This window comes from Anas acuta, chromosome 13 (assembly GCF_963932015.1).
Source record: "Anas acuta chromosome 13, bAnaAcu1.1, whole genome shotgun sequence".
In the NCBI taxonomy this organism is placed as follows: domain Eukaryota; kingdom Metazoa; phylum Chordata; class Aves; order Anseriformes; family Anatidae; genus Anas; species Anas acuta.
The window spans coordinates 4,315,018-4,334,388 of NC_088991.1; the positions used below are offsets into that span (position 1 = coordinate 4,315,018).

Genomic DNA, 19,371 nt, shown 5'->3' on the forward strand with positions numbered 1-19,371 from the left:
AAATGTGACTTCCTGTATACCTTTTTAAAAGCATGTGAAACCTTGATATGACCACAAAACCATACAGCAAATAATGTGAAACAAAAATCCTTTATTAGTGTATCTTTTGATTTTGCATAGGAGGGAAGAGTTCCTTGTCCTAGTAAGAAAATTACTGTAAAGCTTACTTACTGTAATAACTCATAGCATCCCCCCTTGTGTTTTAAATGAATTAAAATAGAGGTTTCCCCAATTAGGTTTACCTGTATCACAGGATGTACTGTTTGTCACAGCATGTTTTTTTTTTCTGTCTGTACAGGAAACCTACAGTCGTAACAAAATATGTTGGATCAGATGATGAACAAATCTTAGATGAGACTGTAAATGAAGATAATTCAAATGAAAACTCAGAAAATGATGTTGATATGAAAAGCTTGCCTAAAGGTAGTTCATGTCTTTCTTTGTATCTGAAATCAGCAAATTAGTGAAGATTATGATGCAGCATAAATATTTAATCAGAACGCACAAGTATTAGTAAAATACCTCTTCTAGGTCCTGTTGGCTTTTACGTATAAACATTCACATTCACGTACACGTGCACACCTCCCTGCCCGACCCCTGCACAAACACTTAGAAGAGGAAGTCCTGTTTCCAAGCACCTTTAATTTTGAACGCAGCATCCTGTAATATGTGGATGTACCAGGATGTGCTGATGGCTTAATTTCAGATGTCTATGGCCATGTGTACGAAACCACCATATAGCAGAGAAAATATTTCTGTTCTTGGGTAGAAGTCTCAAACTCTGTCACTTGCAAGTCTGACTTATTTTACTGTTCTGTCTTTGGAGGAGAAATAGATCAAAAGAAGTAAAAGTGAATGTGGGGGGAAAAATTTAATTATTATATCTATTTTTAAGCAACCTTTTAAATAGTTGTTACTATAAGCTTTACATCCTGTTCTTCTTAACTATAGTGTGATTTTGATTAATCTCCATTTCTTACCTCTGAAAGTTACAGGAAACATTGGAGGGACTGCTACTGTTTTACTCCATGAGTAGCAGTCATTAAAACAGTCACTTGAAAATTACTTTTTTTTCAGAATGTTGGATTATTTCCAGTGTCCTCACACCAAAAGTATTAAAACTGAGCTCTAAGTAGGAAAGATGTTTTTTAATTCACATAATTTTGATTATTACTGGTCTTTGCTTAAATAAAAAGTGATTTTCTAAATTTTACTAGGATGAAAAAAGGTTTTATTCTATTGTTCTTTTATTTATTTCATGCTGAAATAAATTAAGATGAGGGAAACTGGATAGAAGGGGGAAGAGAGAGAGAAGAGTAGTTACTTTTAGGCTTCTACTAGATTTAAGTGACCCAACCCAAGCTCTTTAGTTGCAGCATTGCACTGCAAATTCCTGTACTGAAAAATTCCCAGCAGTTTGATAATCCACTTCTGCACATATCCCACCAGGACAGAGAGCATACAACTTGCTCCTCATAGCCTTTGGCTTTTGTCCTACAGTTACAAAATGGACATAGTTTGCAGTGTGTGGTGTTTAATTTTTTTGTGCTGTGAACACCTGTGCATTTGAAACTGTCAACAAATTGCACTTTTTTTTAAAGATACTATGTTGGCATTTATTTAAACAAGACTCTTGCACTTCATTTGGATGTGTAATGGTTTCCAATTTCTAAATGGAATTATTCTAGGTACAGTGGTTGTACAGCCTGAGCCAGTGCTGAATGAAGACAAAGATGATTTTAAAGGGCCTGAATTTAGAAGCAGAAATACCGTTAAAATGAAACCCGAAGCTCCCAAAAAGCGTGGAGGTAAATACAATTTAAAACATTTATTAAAACGGGTTTAAATTGCTGCTTATGACCACATTTGGTACATCTAAAAATTGTTCATATTTCTAATAAATTATCCTAAAAATACCTCCACTCTTCTGGCTTTTTGTTCATTAAGGATTCTAGCTGGCTGAAATTAGCCTCCATTGCTGCCCCTGCAATGCAGCAGTGAAAGCTAAGATTAGTTCTCATTACACTTCTTATTTTCAGTAGCTATAGGATGCATCATTAGGTACTCCATATGGACCCTTCTTGCTTTGTATTGAGAACAGTTGCTTGCTTGCAAGCAGGTGTTAATGGTTCCTTTTTTAAGGAATTATATTGGAACAGCATTGGTAAGGGAATGCTCACTGACTCACCAAGAAAATGATTGTGTTTGAGCAGGGGCACATATAGACATAGCTACCAATCAGTGAGCTAACAAGAAAGCTGAAGCCTCTGAGAGAATTCAAAGGCTTTCTCTTGTCTATTTTTTTAAACTTGGGGGAGATTCCCCATTGGTGTGCCCTTCTAAAGATTATTTTGGAGAAGCTGCTTTGCTAGCTTGTTTTTTCATAACCTCTACTAAAACTCAGGAGAAGTTAGGTAGCTTCTAAGGATAACAAATTCCTCTCTCTCATATTTTTCCAAAACTTAAGGGGGTGAGGAGGGAGTTATGTACAAACTAGCCAATAAGAAATCAGGTATTTTCTTTAATACTCCTAGCAGTACCTTAGTTCACACACCAGCAGCAGTACCCAGGACCCTAACTTTTCCCATTGTGTCATTTGAAATACTCTCTTTTAAAGTCATTGTAATTTTATAAGTGTTATTTCTATCATATGTGGTTGACGAGAAGTAAAACACAACTACGAGGAAATTTGCTTGTGCATACACAAGCATGTGTTTGATCACGTTTTGAGCACTAATGCTTTCTCTAAGTTATTTGTCTTTGAAAGTTCGGTGGTATTAATGGAAGACATCCTACTTAGCATGTAGGGAAATAATTTTTACATTTGTGTTTATAACAGTTTACAAGAGGTCCAACTGAAATCTTCAGGGCTATAATATCAGAAAGCTAGGACTTCTGCTTGAGCTTTGTGGACTGTGTGCGCATCCTCAGGACAATTCATAACTTGCCCTTCCAGCTTTATTTTTCTGACCCTAGAGAATTTGAGGGCCCTCATTTGTGTATGTGGATTTGTTACTCATGTGTTGGTGCCTTGCAGAAGACAATTATTTTGGAAGGAATAGTAAGAGTTATAGACCATGCCTTTACCCAGGGCAAACTCGGCTGTATTTGTGTCACTGCTGGTAATCTTTGTATGATTTATTTTTGAAGCTCTCCCATATATATGTTAAGTTCCTGTTGACTTTGAATGAAATGGAATAGGTAGCGCCTTCTCCTTTGTTGTCCCTGTTTCCAGAACAGGAAGAGTAACCAGGAGAGAGTTGTGGCTACAGCCTACCTCAAGAACAGCTGGATTAGGAATGTGTCTAAACAGTTGTGCAGAACAGATAGTGTCGATCGATCTATTCTGCACCTGCTGCATGCAGCAGGCCTAGTTAAAGGATGTGGCCCTCTGCCTCTCTCTTGCTGCTACAGTGAGGTGCCTGGCCTGTGCACATGCAAGATCAATCATTTACGGATTTAAGCAGGCAAGCATGTAGTCCCAGCTGCTTTACATACTGAATTCTATGCACAGCATGAGTAAATAAACAAGAACAAAAAAAAAAAAAAAAAGAAAAAAAGCCAGTGCATCTTGTTTTTTGCAGACTGCATCTACACATTCTCATTAGGAGTTACGTGTCTTTTTTATGTTAGAAATGTCAGTAGTAACGGAACTCTCTTGCCTTTGTAGCATCCAAATGGTCTTACCCAGCACTCTTAAAAGGCATTGTGTCAGTCCTTATTTGCAACTTCTGTGTCTGCAGCATGGTTATGGTTGTGTTTTTACTAACAAACTCATAGTTAGGAATGTTTTTTTAAAAGTAGTTTCTCAGTATTAATGAATAAATAGTTACTTCATTTCTTCGGACCTCTATCATTTGTAGTAGTAATGTGGTTTACAAAGGTTTGCCTCAAAAATACCTTTTTTTTTTTTTTTTCTAGTGCTAACTTGCAGATTTTAGGAAGAAGGCAGTATTTTATCCCCTCAAATTTGTAGAGAAGGTGGAAGTGGCTTGGGACTTGATAGTGAATAGCTTGTTCTCCCTCCATTTCTTACACCCAGTAAGGACAGTGCAGAATTTGGAACAGGCACTTGAGCTTTTGAGGTCATATGGGATGTTTTGAAAATCTACAAGCTCTGCAGTGCATGTGTGATTGCATGCGTTGAAGTTAAAATCAACACATTTTGCATTCATAATTTCAGACCTGGTATTTTCACTGAATTGTAAGGATGTATTAGCTGTTCTCACTGAACTGCAGTCTATTTGAGATTGTGCTTCAGGAGCTAATAGTTAGTAGCTTGTATTGTGTATATGTCCACTCAGTTCCTTAACATTGTTCTGTTGGTGCTTGGTTCTTATTCTGTGTAGTAGTTATTTTTTTATTGATAGTCTGTACTCAGACTATAACCATGAAGTTAAATATTTGAGGCAATTTCCTTGTACTACTTACTGAACGTGACAGCAAATGGCAAGTCACAGTTAAGCCTGTATCAAACCTCTGTCTACTTGATCCCAAATTAAGTTTTTGACAGCATATTAATTTAATGTATAAGCATTCTCAAATGATTTTCCTCCTTGGAAGCATCATTGCTGCTGAAAAGAAAAGAGTCTCATATCTCACAGTATTAATTAGTTGGTTTAATAGCCTGGCAGAGAGCAAGCCTTCCAACCCTAAGTTCACTGCCTTTAGAAGTAGATTAACATAGAGATGGTTTCTTGACCAAATGTATACGTGGCACCAGAGTGGTACAGAACTAAGAGAACAGTCAGCAAGATGTTGAGAACGTACATATTACAGCAAAACCGTACTTTAAAAACAAGAAGTCAAGAAGGGAACAAAACTGAAAGAGAATTTTTCAGACATTATTTAAAAGCATTACATATACCTTCTGTAATGGTTTCCAGTCTTTTTCACTGAGAAACTAAAGCTGTGTGTGAAAGAACCATCATAATACAAACCGTGTTCATAAAATTCCATTTAAAGAGTAAAAGAGGAAGGTTATACAGGATATCAGGGCTTTGAAAGATTTTTAGTGATGACTTGCATATTTAGGTGTGATCTCAGGAGATGACCAGTTAATTCAAATTGAGTCTCCCAAAGGAAAAGATGTATTTTGATCCCAAGTGGAGTATAATAATTAGAGGAAAATTCTTCCAATCTTTAACTGGTGAGCAGTGCAGAAACATCTCTCTGACACTGGGTGGTAAAGAACGTAACAGGCCGACATACTGTAAGAAAATGAAATAGATATACAGATTTCTTTTAAAAAATTAATAAAAAGAATTAATGTGTGGTTTATAATCCTCTCTATAGAGGAAGGACTACATGGAATTGTAAGCTGTACAGCTTGTGGGCAACAGGTGAACCATTTTCAAAAGGATTCAATCTATAGACATCCTACACTGAAAGTTCTTATTTGTAAGGTATGTGGTAAACAGTTCTACAGTTTGTACTGTTTGTTTTTGTTTGAAATGTCATATAAGTTGATTTGGGTGGGATTTTTGTGGGAGTAGTTCTTGGTTTTTAGCATAAAAACCTTTCAGTCATCAGCTGTTATAATTAAGGAAACTAAAGCAGAAAGCAACAAAAAATATTTTTGTATACCTCAGTTAAACTCATTGTGATTTCTTTGTAAGTTATTTTTACAGTTTTAAGACTAGAGTATTAGTGATGTTAAATAGTCTGTCTGAAATTTCTGCTACTTGTATTACAAGAACAAATTCGATTCTGGATCTCCTGGTAAAGCACACTGTATGTAAAATGCCATCAGAGCAACAAGTAGAAAGCTAGCTTCAAAGCCGTCTCAGTTTCACTGACATACAGACTCAGGACTGTCATAATTTATGGCAACCTCTGTAACGATTATCTATTCTCTAGCCCTAAGCTAACATCTGGGTCTTCAGCTACATAGCTGATGGTGGCTTCAGTTGGGTTGTAAGTTGCCAGCAATGCAAGAGATGAGGAGCAGGGGAGGAAGGAACTGGCTTTGCCTCCTGTTGCAGAGACCTACCTTCGGATTTTCAAGGAGACAGAGATCTCTCTGTTACATATCTCTGTATCTGTAGAGATTCTGTATTTATAAAGATAACTCTGAAGATACAGAGATACAGATTTGTGCATATTTAGCGTTCCCCTTCTCTCCTGCTTCTTCTCCCCCAGATCCCAAATAATACTAGGCATTCGGCTGACTTACTGTCTCAGACACGTCCATATTGTGATATATATAATAATATTCTGGCTCATTTCTTCTACTTATTCTGGCTTGTTTCTTTTATAAAGCATGCTTCAGGCAAATTAGCTTTCAGGATGACTGTTTTCAATCTCCATTAGAGTCCTAACTCTTTCCAAGGCTTGAGAATCATTGATATGTAACTGTACATGTTTGTGTGATATGTGCAAGCATCCAGTTCAGTTTTGAAACTTGTTTAGGTTGTTGGGTTCCCTAACAGCTCCTGACTGCGTTCTGCTAATTAATGATGTCATTTGTTGTTTCCCACAAATTTTCTGTATCTTTTCTTAATTGAACATGGCCATACATTAATGTGTGAGAGGGGAATGGAAGTCCCTGACCTGCATATTCTGTCTTCCATGTATTCTTTCCTCCTGCTTAGGTAAAAAGCCCTAGACTTTTCAGTTTTATTTCAGAGACTGTTTTCCTTTGACTTTAAGTATACTGCCAAGAGTCTAAACATCAGCTTATATTGTTGGCTTTTCTTGGTGTTTGGGTGGTGTATAACTCTGTATTCCAGATCACTTCAGGTGGAAGTCTCTTCTGGATTCTGAATTCACTGGGTGTAAGGGCAGAATTTAGCTGATAGCTTGTATTAATCCCAGAAGTATAAGTAGACCTTCACGTTAAGGAGAACTTCCTTTAGCAATGATTGGAAAATGATTTGAAAATTTGGTTTAAAAACTTCAGCACCTGAAGCCACTGCTACTGCTAGCTGAGTTGTGTGTATTATTTTCCTCTTGTTACCAGTTTTTTAATTAAAATGCTATCTGCACCTGGAAAGTGAAGCCTTCGATGTTAACATCGGGATGAATACTGAAGACCTTTTTATTTAAAATCTTATGGGATTGATGAATAAATAACATAGAGCTGAAAACTAATTCATGTAGGATTAAGTGTATCAGGGAGACATGGTTTTCTTTACTGTGTTGTTGATGTCCCTAGAATGTAGGCAGAAAATCTTTCCTAAATTTGAAGACAAACATTCAGTTCATGTTCTAGAATATGCAAATATGCAGTCATCAAACAAAAGCCTGTTACATAACTTTCAAATAAACTTGGAGCTATCTATATAAGTGATGATTTAGGACCTGTTGTACCTATGATTCTTTTTTATTTTTAGATTAATAATAAACATTAAGGGGTAGAATGCTGAATACCTTTCAGTTGGTGCTTTTAATGGTCTGCTCCTCGTGCATGTTGAAATCATATGGCTTACTGGAGTGCATTTGAGATTGAATGAAAAATTCCTTGTTCTGTCTTTCGTTGTAGACTTGCTACAAGTATTACATGAGTGATGACATAAGCCGTGATTCAGATGGAATGGATGAACAGTGTAGGTAGGTATATAGAAACTGAATAAACACCCCCAGTTCGTGTTTTCTTTCTCTTGCATTAATGAAATTATTGAATAAAGACTAGTACAAAAGAGCTTTGATTAACAGTTGTTTCTTACCAAGAGGGTTTTTGTAAATATTTCACTGTTTCTTTTAATAACGAACAAGAAAACATTTTATAAAGAAATATAGTAGTAAACACTTGCAAGACAACACATTTTTAACTAAATAGCATCTAACATACAAATACGTCAGTTCAAAGCTGGGGATAAAATAGGACATTTTAAGCCTTGTGAGACACAGTAACTTTATTTTTCCAGATGCATCTCCCACTTTTGATATAAAGTATTTTTATTGTCTACCTGCCAAACATTTAAATGAGTAATCCAGTGAAAATTGTGCAGTTTGTGCTGCTCGTGAGCTTTCATATCAGTCACTTCTCAGGTCTTCGTTGAAGACCATGCAATCTATATGTAGGTGATTTTTTTTTTTTGCTGTGTATGTGCACTAGTAATATACCAGCTAAGCCTAGAAAAAGATTTAAGCTTATTATTTTGCTCTAAAACAGAAGAGAAAGACTTTCTTAATTCTTGTAAGAAACATGGAAAATCAAATTTAATTAGTTTTGGTTTTGCGATTAAGATGGGTGCTGAAAGTGTTTGGATATTTCTGTCCCTTTCAGCTTTTTGAACTGTTGGTTGAACACTTCAATATTCTGACTTTCTAATTCAGTTAAATGCTTTTCAGTCATGCTTTTCTTAATGTTTATCACCTGAATTTTTAAAGTGTAGATTCATTATCAAATAGTGAAAAATATGCAAACTTCTCAAATATGTGACCTTGATTATGTGGAGATAAGACTTTCATATTTCTAATGTCTTGTTTCAGGTGGTGTGCTGAAGGTGGAAACTTGATTTGCTGTGACTTTTGCCATAACGCCTTCTGTAAAAAGTGCATTTTGCGCAACCTGGGTCGAAAGGAGCTATCAACCATACTGGATGAAAATAATCAGTGGCACTGCTATATTTGCCATCCAGAGCCTCTATTGGACTTGGTCACTGCTTGTGACAGTGTCTTTGAAAACTTGGAACAGTTACTGCAGCAAAACAAAAAAAAGATCAAGGTGGAAAGTGAAAAAAGTAAAATATACGACCACACAGTCAAATTTTCTCCAAAGAGAAATAATTCAAATTGCAACGGTGAAGAAAAAAAACTAGATGATTCATATTCAGGTTCACTGACTTACTCTTATAAAGCACTAATGGTGCCAAAAGACATGCTTAAAAAAACAAAAAAACTGGTTGAGACTACAGCAAATATGAATTCTAGCTTTGTAAGCTTTTTGAAAAAGGCTGCAGAAAATTTAGAAATAAGCCCAGCTGTGCAGCTTCGTCAGCTAAAAGCTTTTAAATCAGTGCTGGGTGACATCAAAAAATGTCACCTGGCACTAGAAGAAGGTCTGAACCTGGAGATTCAAGCATTGGATATTAAAATCAAAGAGAAAAATACCAAAGAGAAAAAAACTGATGTTAGATCAGAAAAAAATGAGGTGAAGAAAGATGAAGGAAAGGAACATGCGGCATTAGAAGAGGATGACACTGTAAAGAAGAAGGAAAAAGTTGCATCAGAACAGCCTGACAATGAGCCAATGGATCAAAGTGTTCCAACAATGGAACAAACAGATAACAAACGTGCAACTGGTGAAGAGAAAAAGTCTGGCAGAAATGAAGAACCTCAGTATGAACCTAATAGTACAGAGGCTTTAGACATGGATATAGTGTCTGTTCCCTCATCCGTTCCTGAAGACATTTTTGAGACTCTAGAATCTGCCATGGAAATTCAGACTACAGCGGATGAGCAAGGCAGTGGAAATGCAGGAACAGATCACGAGACTCTAAACTCAAATACGAAATCGAACGCTCCTTTGAAAGATACCAAAAGTGGATCTAAGTTAAAAGCTTCGGCTAAGGGATCAAAGGAACTGATTGTAAAACTGACTCCAGTTTCCCTTTCGGAGTCTCAAGTTAAAGATGAAACCAGCAGTCTCGAGAAGGGAAGTAAGGACGTTGATGCAGTACCTGCAAAAGAAAACTGTGACTCTGTAAAACAAAATCATAATGCTGACAGTGAACGTTCCACAGAGAATGAAACCGTTTCACTTGCAGAGGAGTCTGATCTCAGGAGATCACCCCGTGTGAAGACCACGCCTCTGAGGCGCCAAACAGACATGAATCCTTTAACGTCAAATTCGGAAGAAGATAGCAATGACACGTGTAATGAAAAACGTAAGAGAAAATCATCAAAACAACCCAGGAGGAAAAAAGATAAAAGAAACTCTTCTGACAGTACTGTTGATGGTCCTAAGCCTAATAAGCTTTCTAAATCAAAAAAGCCAAATATACTAGATAATAGCTCAGATTCTGATGAGATGCCAGCTGTTCTTAAAGAAGTAGCTATGATGAGTCGCAGTTCTTCGGATATTGATAGCAATAGCGAAGCACTAGCAAATGATCAGAAGCCTTCAAATGTTCTGAAGAAAGAACCAGTAAAGGATGAAAATGGAAAGCGAAAAAGAAAAAGTTCCAGTTCTGGTTCAGATTTAGATGCTAAAAGGGGCAAATCTGCCAAAAATTCTGCTGCTGCAAAAAAGAAACGACAGAACTATTCAGATTCTTCAAACTATGATTCTGAGTTAGAAAAAGAGATAAAAAGCTTGAGTAAAATTGAGTCTGCAAAAAAAGCTAAGAAAAAATACTCCAGAAAAGACGACAGTTATGATTCCTCTGAGGAAGAGCAGAGGAAGAAAGTTAGCAAAAGAAAGACAAATCTGAAGAAACAGAGAGGTAAATCTGAAGGTGATGCTGTTGAAAAGTCATCCCCAGAGAAAGAGATTAATCATTCTTCTGAAGATAAAAAAATTAGTGTGAGGTCGGATGCTAAGGAAGAGGTAAACACAGACTTGGAAGAAAAAGCTGTAAAGGGAAAGCAAGATGAGTCTTCTGATGTTGAAAAGTCTTTACTGGAGAAAGAGGAGAGCTCTCCTAAAGGTGTAAAGCCAAGTGAAGTTAAGAAAAATAAGGATTTGAAGAAAAAAAAGGCACAGGAAGATTCCTCTTCAGAGAGTGCTGAGAAACATGCAAAGAAAGAACAGAATTTGGATTCTCCAAAAGAGAAATTCAAGAGCAAAAAAAGATTAGAAAGGAAAGAGAAGAAATCTGAAAATTTGAAGAAGAAAAGCTTCAAGAAAGAACATGATGATTCCTCTTCTGATGTTGAAAAGTCGTCCCCAGAGAAAGGCAGTTGCAATTCTTCTGAAAATGACAAAACTAAAAATGAAACAATGGCTAAAGAAAAGAAAAGGAGGAATTTAAGAGAGAGAGGGTCGAAAAGAGAAGTGATTGATTTGTCTTCCGATGCTGAGAAATCTCCTCTGAAAGAGGAGAGTTCTTCTGAAGATGCTGTGCGGAATAAAAAACAAAGTGAAACTAAAGAAAAGAAAAAAATAAGTCACAAAAAGAAAATCACCAAGAAAGAACAGAATGACTCATCCTCTTCTGATGAGGAGTCTTATGAAGGCAATAAGAAAAAGGTTAAAAGAGGTTCAGTGAAAGAAAGTAAAAAGAATAACTTAAAAGAGAAAAAGAAAGTGTCAAAAAAGGTTGTTGTCACTTCTTCATCCTCATCTGATAAGGAAGAAAATGATGAGCAGAATTCCACAGGTGATGGAAGCAGTGATGAGCAGAAAATTATGCCAGTGACTGAAAATTTAATGCTGTCTGCTGGCACAGGATTTTGTCAGTCATCAGGTGTGCAAAGATTTTCATTTACGCCTAATATTAGCATATGAATGGAGGAAATTGTAAGAGTTGGGTAACGTTTTGCTCATCTAGCAGTGAAAATATTCATAAGCAAGCAAACATTGAAAAGTTTGTAGCCAGTAAGGTTTTCTGATGCTGATTTTAGAAGCACCATTACAATTTATTGTGTTGTTTGTCGCTTCTGGAGTAAAAGACATCAGGGGATATCTTTAGGAAATGGAGAGACTTGAGAAGCTATAGTCATAGTCTAATCCCAGCAGGTATTTCCTTGCCGCATGGCTTTCAAAAGCCTGTCTATTCTCTGTGGTTGCCTCTGTACAGTTCAGCAGAAGCTAGTTTTAAGCAAGTAGGTATCTGTTGAGCTGCAGTGACACTTGGGTATGCAGTGGAGATGACTCAAACTTGCGGTAATAGAGTGTACGTCTTAAAATCATGTCGATTGTTCCTGATGAGACCCATGGGGCATTAGAGCTCCTGTTCACAGAAGTGTCACCAATTAATGTTTTCATAGCAGATTGAATAGTAAGAATTGTTTTTGTCCTGCCAAGATAAACTGCTTCTTCACCAATGTCTAATGTCTTTTGGAAATTAATAGAAATACAGAACTGCTGGGTTTGAGTGCTTAGCTTTACGGAACATCAAAAGGAAGGGAGTTTTCACGTTGCTGGACACCACAGGTGTTTTTAGGAAATTAATTTGCGACCAAAAAAAAAGAAATCTTTTTGTTGATTACAGTGACAGGGAAGATGTTTTCCACTTGCTTCTGATGATGTTTCGTAGAACTTTCTATGCGTGACTTTGCTGTAACTGTTGGCTCAGATACTTCCAGTCATTGGTGAAACTGCAACTAAACAACCAATAAAACTGCAATATATTTGTGCAGATAGCAGAAGGGACATTGTAGAGTTTTGGCTTTCCTGGAAAACCTCTGTAGACAGACACTTCTAAGTGTTACTGCTGAGTGCAAAGGGAGTTTATTTTTGTGAGGATATTTTCTAGGGAGAGACAAATTAAAATTTCATCCATAAGACATCATGTTCTTTTTTTCCTACCAACTTGACGCCCACCCATGTCTTCATGGGGTTATGTTGCAATTTAGTTTCTGGGAAGCTGTTAATTTTTAAAGATGCAACGGTTGCATTTCATATGCTTGTTTGGATTTATGATCCTGTAAGAAAGCAAAGCTTGATTAATGGTATTTTGTGTCATTGTAGAATAATAGATGGAAAATAACTTTCTTAATCTGCACATTATACTGCCCTGTACTGAGCTTGTTTTTCAAGGTCTTCTGATGGAGTACGTTCAGTTGAATCTCTGCATATAGTTCTGGGATTTTCAGGGATTTTCCTTGGCAGCTGCCAAAATGGTAATTCCCCAATGACACCACTGCTGAGGAAGATTGCAAATAATGCAAACTCTTTGCATAGTAATGGACTAACACTCCTATAGATACACAACTGGTTGTACTCTGACAGTAACCCATATGCAGCAGTTCTCAGCATCGCTGGCTCAGCAAGTAGGCTGAGGGTTAACAGCTTACAAATGAGAAGAATGAGGCGGTAATGTGGGATGACTGATGGGAGAGCCAGTCTGAGAGGGAACCAAGTGGTTTAGCCTGGAGAGTCAGTGCTAAAGCTGGGGAATCTTCACTGCTGCCTTCTGACTTCCCTAGGGGTGGTATAGAGAAGGCTGAGCCAGATGCACAGCGAAAGGATGGGAGGCTAGATGCAAGTGGCATGTAGCAAGGAAAATTCCGATCAGACACTCAGAAAAAGTTTTTCACGTGAAGGATGGGCAAAGCCTGAAAGTGGTTGCCTTGGCAAATTTTGGACTCCCCAACCTTGTAGGTACTCAGGGCTTGACAAGGTCCAGAAAAGTTGGTCTTGCTTTGCAGTTAGCTCTGCTTTGAGGAGGGAGTTGGAGGGGATGATGTTCAGAGGTCTCCTCCAGCCTCGTTTGTTGTATTGTTCTATGAGATGCCAACTCGATTATATTGCTTCATGAGGAGGCAAGCTTGCACTTATCTCAGTTGACTTCAGGTTTACTTCTGTGTTTGAACAAGCTCAAGGTGTTGAGTGAATGAGACCTAGAATGCATTTTAACCAGCAGGATGTTTCTATTTATCCAAGCCTGAGATTGAGGGACTTCTCTGATCACCTCTTAACCAGATGTCTGACAGGACCGTGTAGCACTAATTCCAGGACAAGGGTGTCTTGAAACAACTCAGAGCAAGCCTCGCTCAGCCTAGTTTTGGTCTGCTCCCGACAGGTAGAAATGCACTGTAGAAATGAACAAGGGGATCTCAGTTGATTAGGATGTTAAGGTCTCTTTTTTTTTCTGAATGCTTAATATTACTGTCCTGAAGACTTGACTGGTGGGCAGGTCAGAGAAAAGAAAGTGGGAGGGCCTGGGAGTGTGCTAAAAATCGTGTGCTATCTGAATTTCTTTCATCTCAGCTAGGAAAGTGTGGAGGAATGAGGAGGTGTCATGTTGTGCTAGTCTTTCCCAGTTTGTGTTGCATTCAGTGTTGTTTGACATGCTTTCCATCTGAGATAACCATGTTGTACAACTGAGTTTTGATATTTACTGTAAGGGTAACGTTTATTTTTCAAAATAGGTCTTCACAAATACACGGCAAATGTATGTGCATTGTCTTTGAGAGAAAGGAAAAACAGGGAAGGATTATTGTTCTCAGATAATTCTTAGTAGCAGCAAGGCAGATGAGAAGTTTAGTAAATGATTCTGCATTATAGTATATATTCTATATAGATACATGTATTCTTTTTAGCTTCTGTAAATTCAGTGGCAGAGCTCCTGAAATGGAGCTAGTAACTTCTTACAGTTCAGAAATGAAGTTCTGTAACTGGAGTATTCAATATTTATATGTTTTAGTGTAAAAACAATAAATAATTTCATAGTATACAATAAGGAAACAATTGCATGTTGTGTGTAGTAGCAAAAACATCGTGGACAAACAGGCTACTTGAAAAGCTAGGTACTTGTCCTAATAAAAGTACTTATTTGTATTGTCCAGATAGCTTTTTGGTTATATAGTGAAAATGTTGTGGTGTTAACAAGCTATTTTTATATGGGAGTACTTAATCATAGAATTATAGAATGGTTTGGGTTGAAAGGGACCATACAGATGCTCTAGTTCCAGCCTGGCTACTGTGGGATACCTTGATGGAGATAATAGTTCATGTGCTGTGTTGCTTATTGCTGCTTTCACGTGTATCAAGTGTTTTCTTATTTCTTTTGTTTCCCCTTCCTCCCCCAGGAGATGAGGGAGACCCTAAATCAAGGGCTGTTCCAATGGAGGAGGAGGAAGATGATGATGATGACGATCCTGAGAATAGGTATGATTCCATCCATAAGGACTTAAAAAAGATTATAACACACCCTAGGCGTGGGCGCAAACCGGCGCAACGGAAGAGCAAGCAGGTTGTAAAAACCAGGACTGCCTGCCTTGTAAAGACTCGCTCACAGGCTTCCCGCAAGTTTGAACAAGGGGCCAGAAAACAGAGGCCAAAATCCAGAAATGCAAAGAAAGTATTTAGAAGTGTTAGCTAACACACCTTGCATAGGGTGTGTTATAAATGCACTGCAGCACTGTCCATTTTATGTTCCCATTGAAAAACGTGGGTTTTGTGACAAGTGTTTTCATTCAGGCACGTCTAAAACCTACTTCTGACAAATGTGAATTTCAGCTAGTGAGTAGATCTGTGCAATATGCAGTGCTGAGATCTTTACAGATTGCACTTGGTTATTGCTTTTGCCTAATTTAGCTTCTTTTTATTTGAAACGTCTTTTCTCAATAAAGAGAAAACTCTGGAGAAAGCAGTATTACAAATACTTTCAGCTGTTAATTAAAATGAGTTTTTAATCCATTAAAGAAAAACTGAAGTCACTAATGTGTTAGCTAAGGACCTGATTCTACAAGCACTTGTGCATAGGGTATCAAAGAGACTAAGTATGCATATAAATTTTTAGTCTTGCATAAGTGTTCTCAGATTTGTGGCTTATGTATCGCTTCAGTTTGAGTTCAATAAAAACAAATCTATGTAAGATATAGTTAGTTTATTAAGACATGTCATATTTTATTATTGTAGTTATCAAAATTAGCCTGGCTAGAAAATGTAAAAGCTTCATTTCCTAACGAGTGAATGCACAACATAAAGTATTGATCAGTTATGAGCTAGAGTTTGGTTTTTGATCTTATTGTAGTTAGACTAAAGAGCTGTTCAACAAATTTTTATACAGTATTTCAGAAACTGATTTTTTTTGCCATATAGCATGTGTGGGACCAGCTTTGTAGCTTTGCACAATTGCTGATGGAGTCTTTTTCTGCTTCTGAGCCTTACTAGTTTAGAACATGGTATCTGTTTCACGGAGTTGTATCTTTTGGTATATGGCTGAAGTAAATTTTAAAAACACTGGTTTATATCCTTTACGGACCTCAGTTTGGCATCAAAATGGTGCTGATGATGTAGTTTCAGTCATCAAATTTAATCAATTTAACTTTTAAAGAAAGATGCTCTTTAGGGTCTTGACAGCACAGGGTCATAAGCAGAACGTGTAAGCAATGGTAATACAAGTTTTTTTTAAACGATGCTTTAATTTCAGTCCTTTTTGATTTTTTTTTTCTTTTTTGCTTGTTTCTGAAGTGTTTCTGGTGGATAACTAAGCCAATACACTTTGTCAAAGTTCAGTGTTCACAGTACAAATGTTACTGACAGACCTTCACCATTAGTTTAAGAGTTAACCCAACTGATAATGAACAAATCAGTAATACCAAAATAGGTTCTAAAAATCAGTTTCTGTAATTTCTTTTAAAGCTGAATATTTGTTTAAGTTTATATTTAGGGAATATTTTGACTATATATTTATGATACGGGGAGGTATTTTGTCAATAAACAGTTTTGTCAACCTTCAGACATGTTAACTGGTAACTGCAGTCTAATTTTACATTCAGCATGCGATGTACTTAGCACCAAAATCAGAGAGATAAAATGTAAAAAGATGGAACAAATTTCCAGAAGTTAAAAGCTTGTTTTTCTGTTTACTCAACACAAAGTGTTTAAATAGTTTACCTACTATTCAGATAAGTTGCCTATTTTCTTCCAGGCCAAAGAGGGTATGTAGTACCTACTGGGTATTTGTAGCGTGGGAGCTTTCATGTTTGCAAGTCTCTAGTTTAGATGTTCTGTTATTTGCATACCTTTGGATGTGCATGACATGAATATTAATAGTCTTGAAATCATTTTTGCCAAAATGCAATATCCAAGTGGGTCATAATATGACAGACAGTGCTGTATGCTTTCATCTTATGTTGTGTAATGATCTATTACTGGTCCTTCTGATCTTTTAAATGGTACTGTTTAATATGTTTGCAGTAGTTTTGTTTATTAAGAAGTAAATAGTGTATTTAATGCAGAATGCCTTTAAGTATTTGATGGATGCAATAAATTTTTGTAAAACATTTTTCTTGTCCAAGCATTTAATTTAATACAACTCTGACAGCTTGAAAATCAGACTGTTTCAACAAAGACAGTACAGTGTTTAGAAGAAGGTGTTTGGCAGTTTTGACTTTTTTAAAACATGTATGACATTCCATCCAAACATTCATCTCCCAAAATATGTTTTAAATGGATCTAAATTTTCAGTAATGTACCAGCAGCCCATTTAATGCAGGAATGCTCTAGTTGAAAGAAAGGTGGCTTTTATTAGCCACGTGATGGGGCTTTTTTTTTTTTTGTCCTCAAAGGCTTATTTTGGGCAACTTTATTTCTACATATAATTAGTAGGTATTTATGAACACTACGTGTGAGTTGATATCTAATTGGTAATAATAATACATCATATTCAAATAATATTTTAAACTTTTAAAAAGAAAATTATTTTACAGTGTAGCATTGTCTCATCAAGGTTCTTGACAAGCTACGAGTCCATCGTATTGGCACTCTAAAATTCATAAACAAGAATGGTGCAAATTATCCTGTGGACTTAAACTCCACGTCACGAGAGGCTGCACCTACTATTTCATTTTTGCTGAAATGTCTGAAGGGTAATTTAAGGTAGTCATGTGCTGTGAATAAGCAACTCCTAGGTAACTTCCTATTTGCCTCTTGTTTTCAAATGGTATTTTCCTTTAGTGTAAGTTAGAAAATACATGGTAACCAATTCATTTATAAACTTGTGTTTTCAGTATCGTTCTTACAAAAGTGTAGTTTATTTAAATAATTATTTATATAAAATTGAACACACATACTTTTATTCTAGAGATGGTTTATATGTCCTGGTGGGATTATAGCCCCCTTTATGGCACTGCATAAAATGTCCTTCTTACAAATCTTACATTATGTTTAGATAAAAACAGAGTGGGTCTAGGCAACAGGATGGCAGTAGCGCTGTGGCAGAAATGAATACAAAGCAGGGGTTGCTGGAGGTCGCACAGCTCTGTGCTTTTTCTTATTTAATGTTCTTTGTCGTGTTCAAATCTGGTTGGCCAAAAATATGTTCTAAATCCTTGACACAAGTAAATATTACAATATCTTTTGTTTTCTATGGGTGTCTCTGGGAGAATGGGAAGGGAGGAGTTTTCACACTACCATGACTTTATTTTTCTTGGTACTTGCAGTTTGATGTTCCTGCAAATGTTACATCAAGAACATTCCGTTTCCTTGCTTGGAAACCCGGTCACTTTAACTGGTTTTACATCTTAAAATAGAAATGTGCTATATTGTTCTGAGTGACATATTTTAACTTGAAAACAAATTCCAAGAGTTCAGTACTCAATTTCCTCTCTATCATTTAGGCCGTGTGTTACATCAGTCATTTTTTCAGATGCATTTACAAGGGTTAATCTCTTTGGTTCTAATATTGCTTACACGTTTAATTCTAATCAGTTTTGTGGTTACGTTAAAAGTAGGAATCTTTTAAATTCTGAACATGTCTGAACAGTGTGTTACAATTTTTGCCCAACATCATACCAGCATTGAAGAGAATGCAGGTGTTTTGGCTAAGCAAACAGTTCCATTTCCATTTGATTCAAAGGGGTTGAATCTTTATCCTAGCTAAAAATATGCATCTCAGAGTATAAAAGCATTAACTTTTTAATCAACATTATGATAATTAATTAAAAACTAATAAACCTGCCCAGTTGGAAGAGGTCAAGATGATTGGTGGTTATGAGGATGATCAGTAGGTAAAGAGCAGCATCTTTTGTTTATGGACACTATTTTATGCATGTTTTTTTTTGGTGGATGATGCATTTGCAGTTAATTTTTTTTCTTAAACATTTCACGGAAGTAAAGAGCAAATAAAAATGCCAATCTTCTCTTGTTAAGAACCAAAGTCGATCTTTGTTTAAAAATAAATGATTTTTTAAAGGTGACTTATATGAAAGGTAAGTATCATTATCCACATTCAAAGTTTGTTAATTTTGCTAATACAATTGAGCATGACGTGAAGTTAGTCAGAGGCAGTGTTACTAGGCAGTACTTTCAGGATTTCATCTGAAAATTTTGCAATTCTTTTTAGCTTTGCTGCTTTTTATCTTCTAGCCAAAAAAAAAAAGCTTTGGTGATACTCTTGTTGGTTTTTAAATGAGAAAATTGATCAAACTGCTTCTGTCTCCATTTCCTGGAGTAGGATTCGGTGTTGATAGTTTATGTGAAAAGCTTTCTAAAAAAGCCAACCAGTGGCATTTCAAGCAATTTCCACAGAAAGTTCTTCAAACCATTAAGAGATGGAAGAAACATAGTCTTAATTTCTTATATACACACGTTGTGATGATTATTTTAAAAATAAAAAGGCAGTCCCTTTTCCAAATCCTCTGGAAGGACCTAATGCAAAAACTTTCAGAAGCGGATGTTACTTATCTATGGACTTCAGTAAGTGTTCATAGGGTTTACAGTGTGATCTGTTGATATATTGTAGAATTACAAGCTTACCAAGAATGTTGCATTGTAAAGTTTTAATCAACTATTTCAATTACTTCTTTGCA

General features: G+C 36.4%; 1 protein-coding gene across 8 annotated transcripts in view; it reads left to right on the plus strand.

Moving 5' to 3' along the window:
- Window positions 1-19,371, plus strand: part of ATRX (ATRX chromatin remodeler) — an 84,999-nt gene that overhangs the window by 16,314 nt on the left and 49,314 nt on the right. For 4 of the 8 annotated variants that reach the window (XM_068696946.1, XM_068696947.1, XM_068696948.1 and 1 more), the window contains 6 exons: window positions 299-423; window positions 1,689-1,808; window positions 5,296-5,405; window positions 7,484-7,551; window positions 8,437-11,354; window positions 14,644-14,722. In XM_068696946.1, the coding sequence (XP_068553047.1) occupies window positions 299-423; window positions 1,689-1,808; window positions 5,296-5,405; window positions 7,484-7,551; window positions 8,437-11,354; window positions 14,644-14,722 (3,420 nt within the window). Of the gene's footprint in view, window positions 1-298; window positions 424-1,688; window positions 1,809-5,295; window positions 5,406-7,483; window positions 7,552-8,436; window positions 11,355-14,643; window positions 14,723-19,371 lie in introns of those variants that run through there. The other 4 variants (XM_068696953.1, XM_068696949.1, XM_068696950.1 and 1 more) reach the window with 3 other exon arrangements.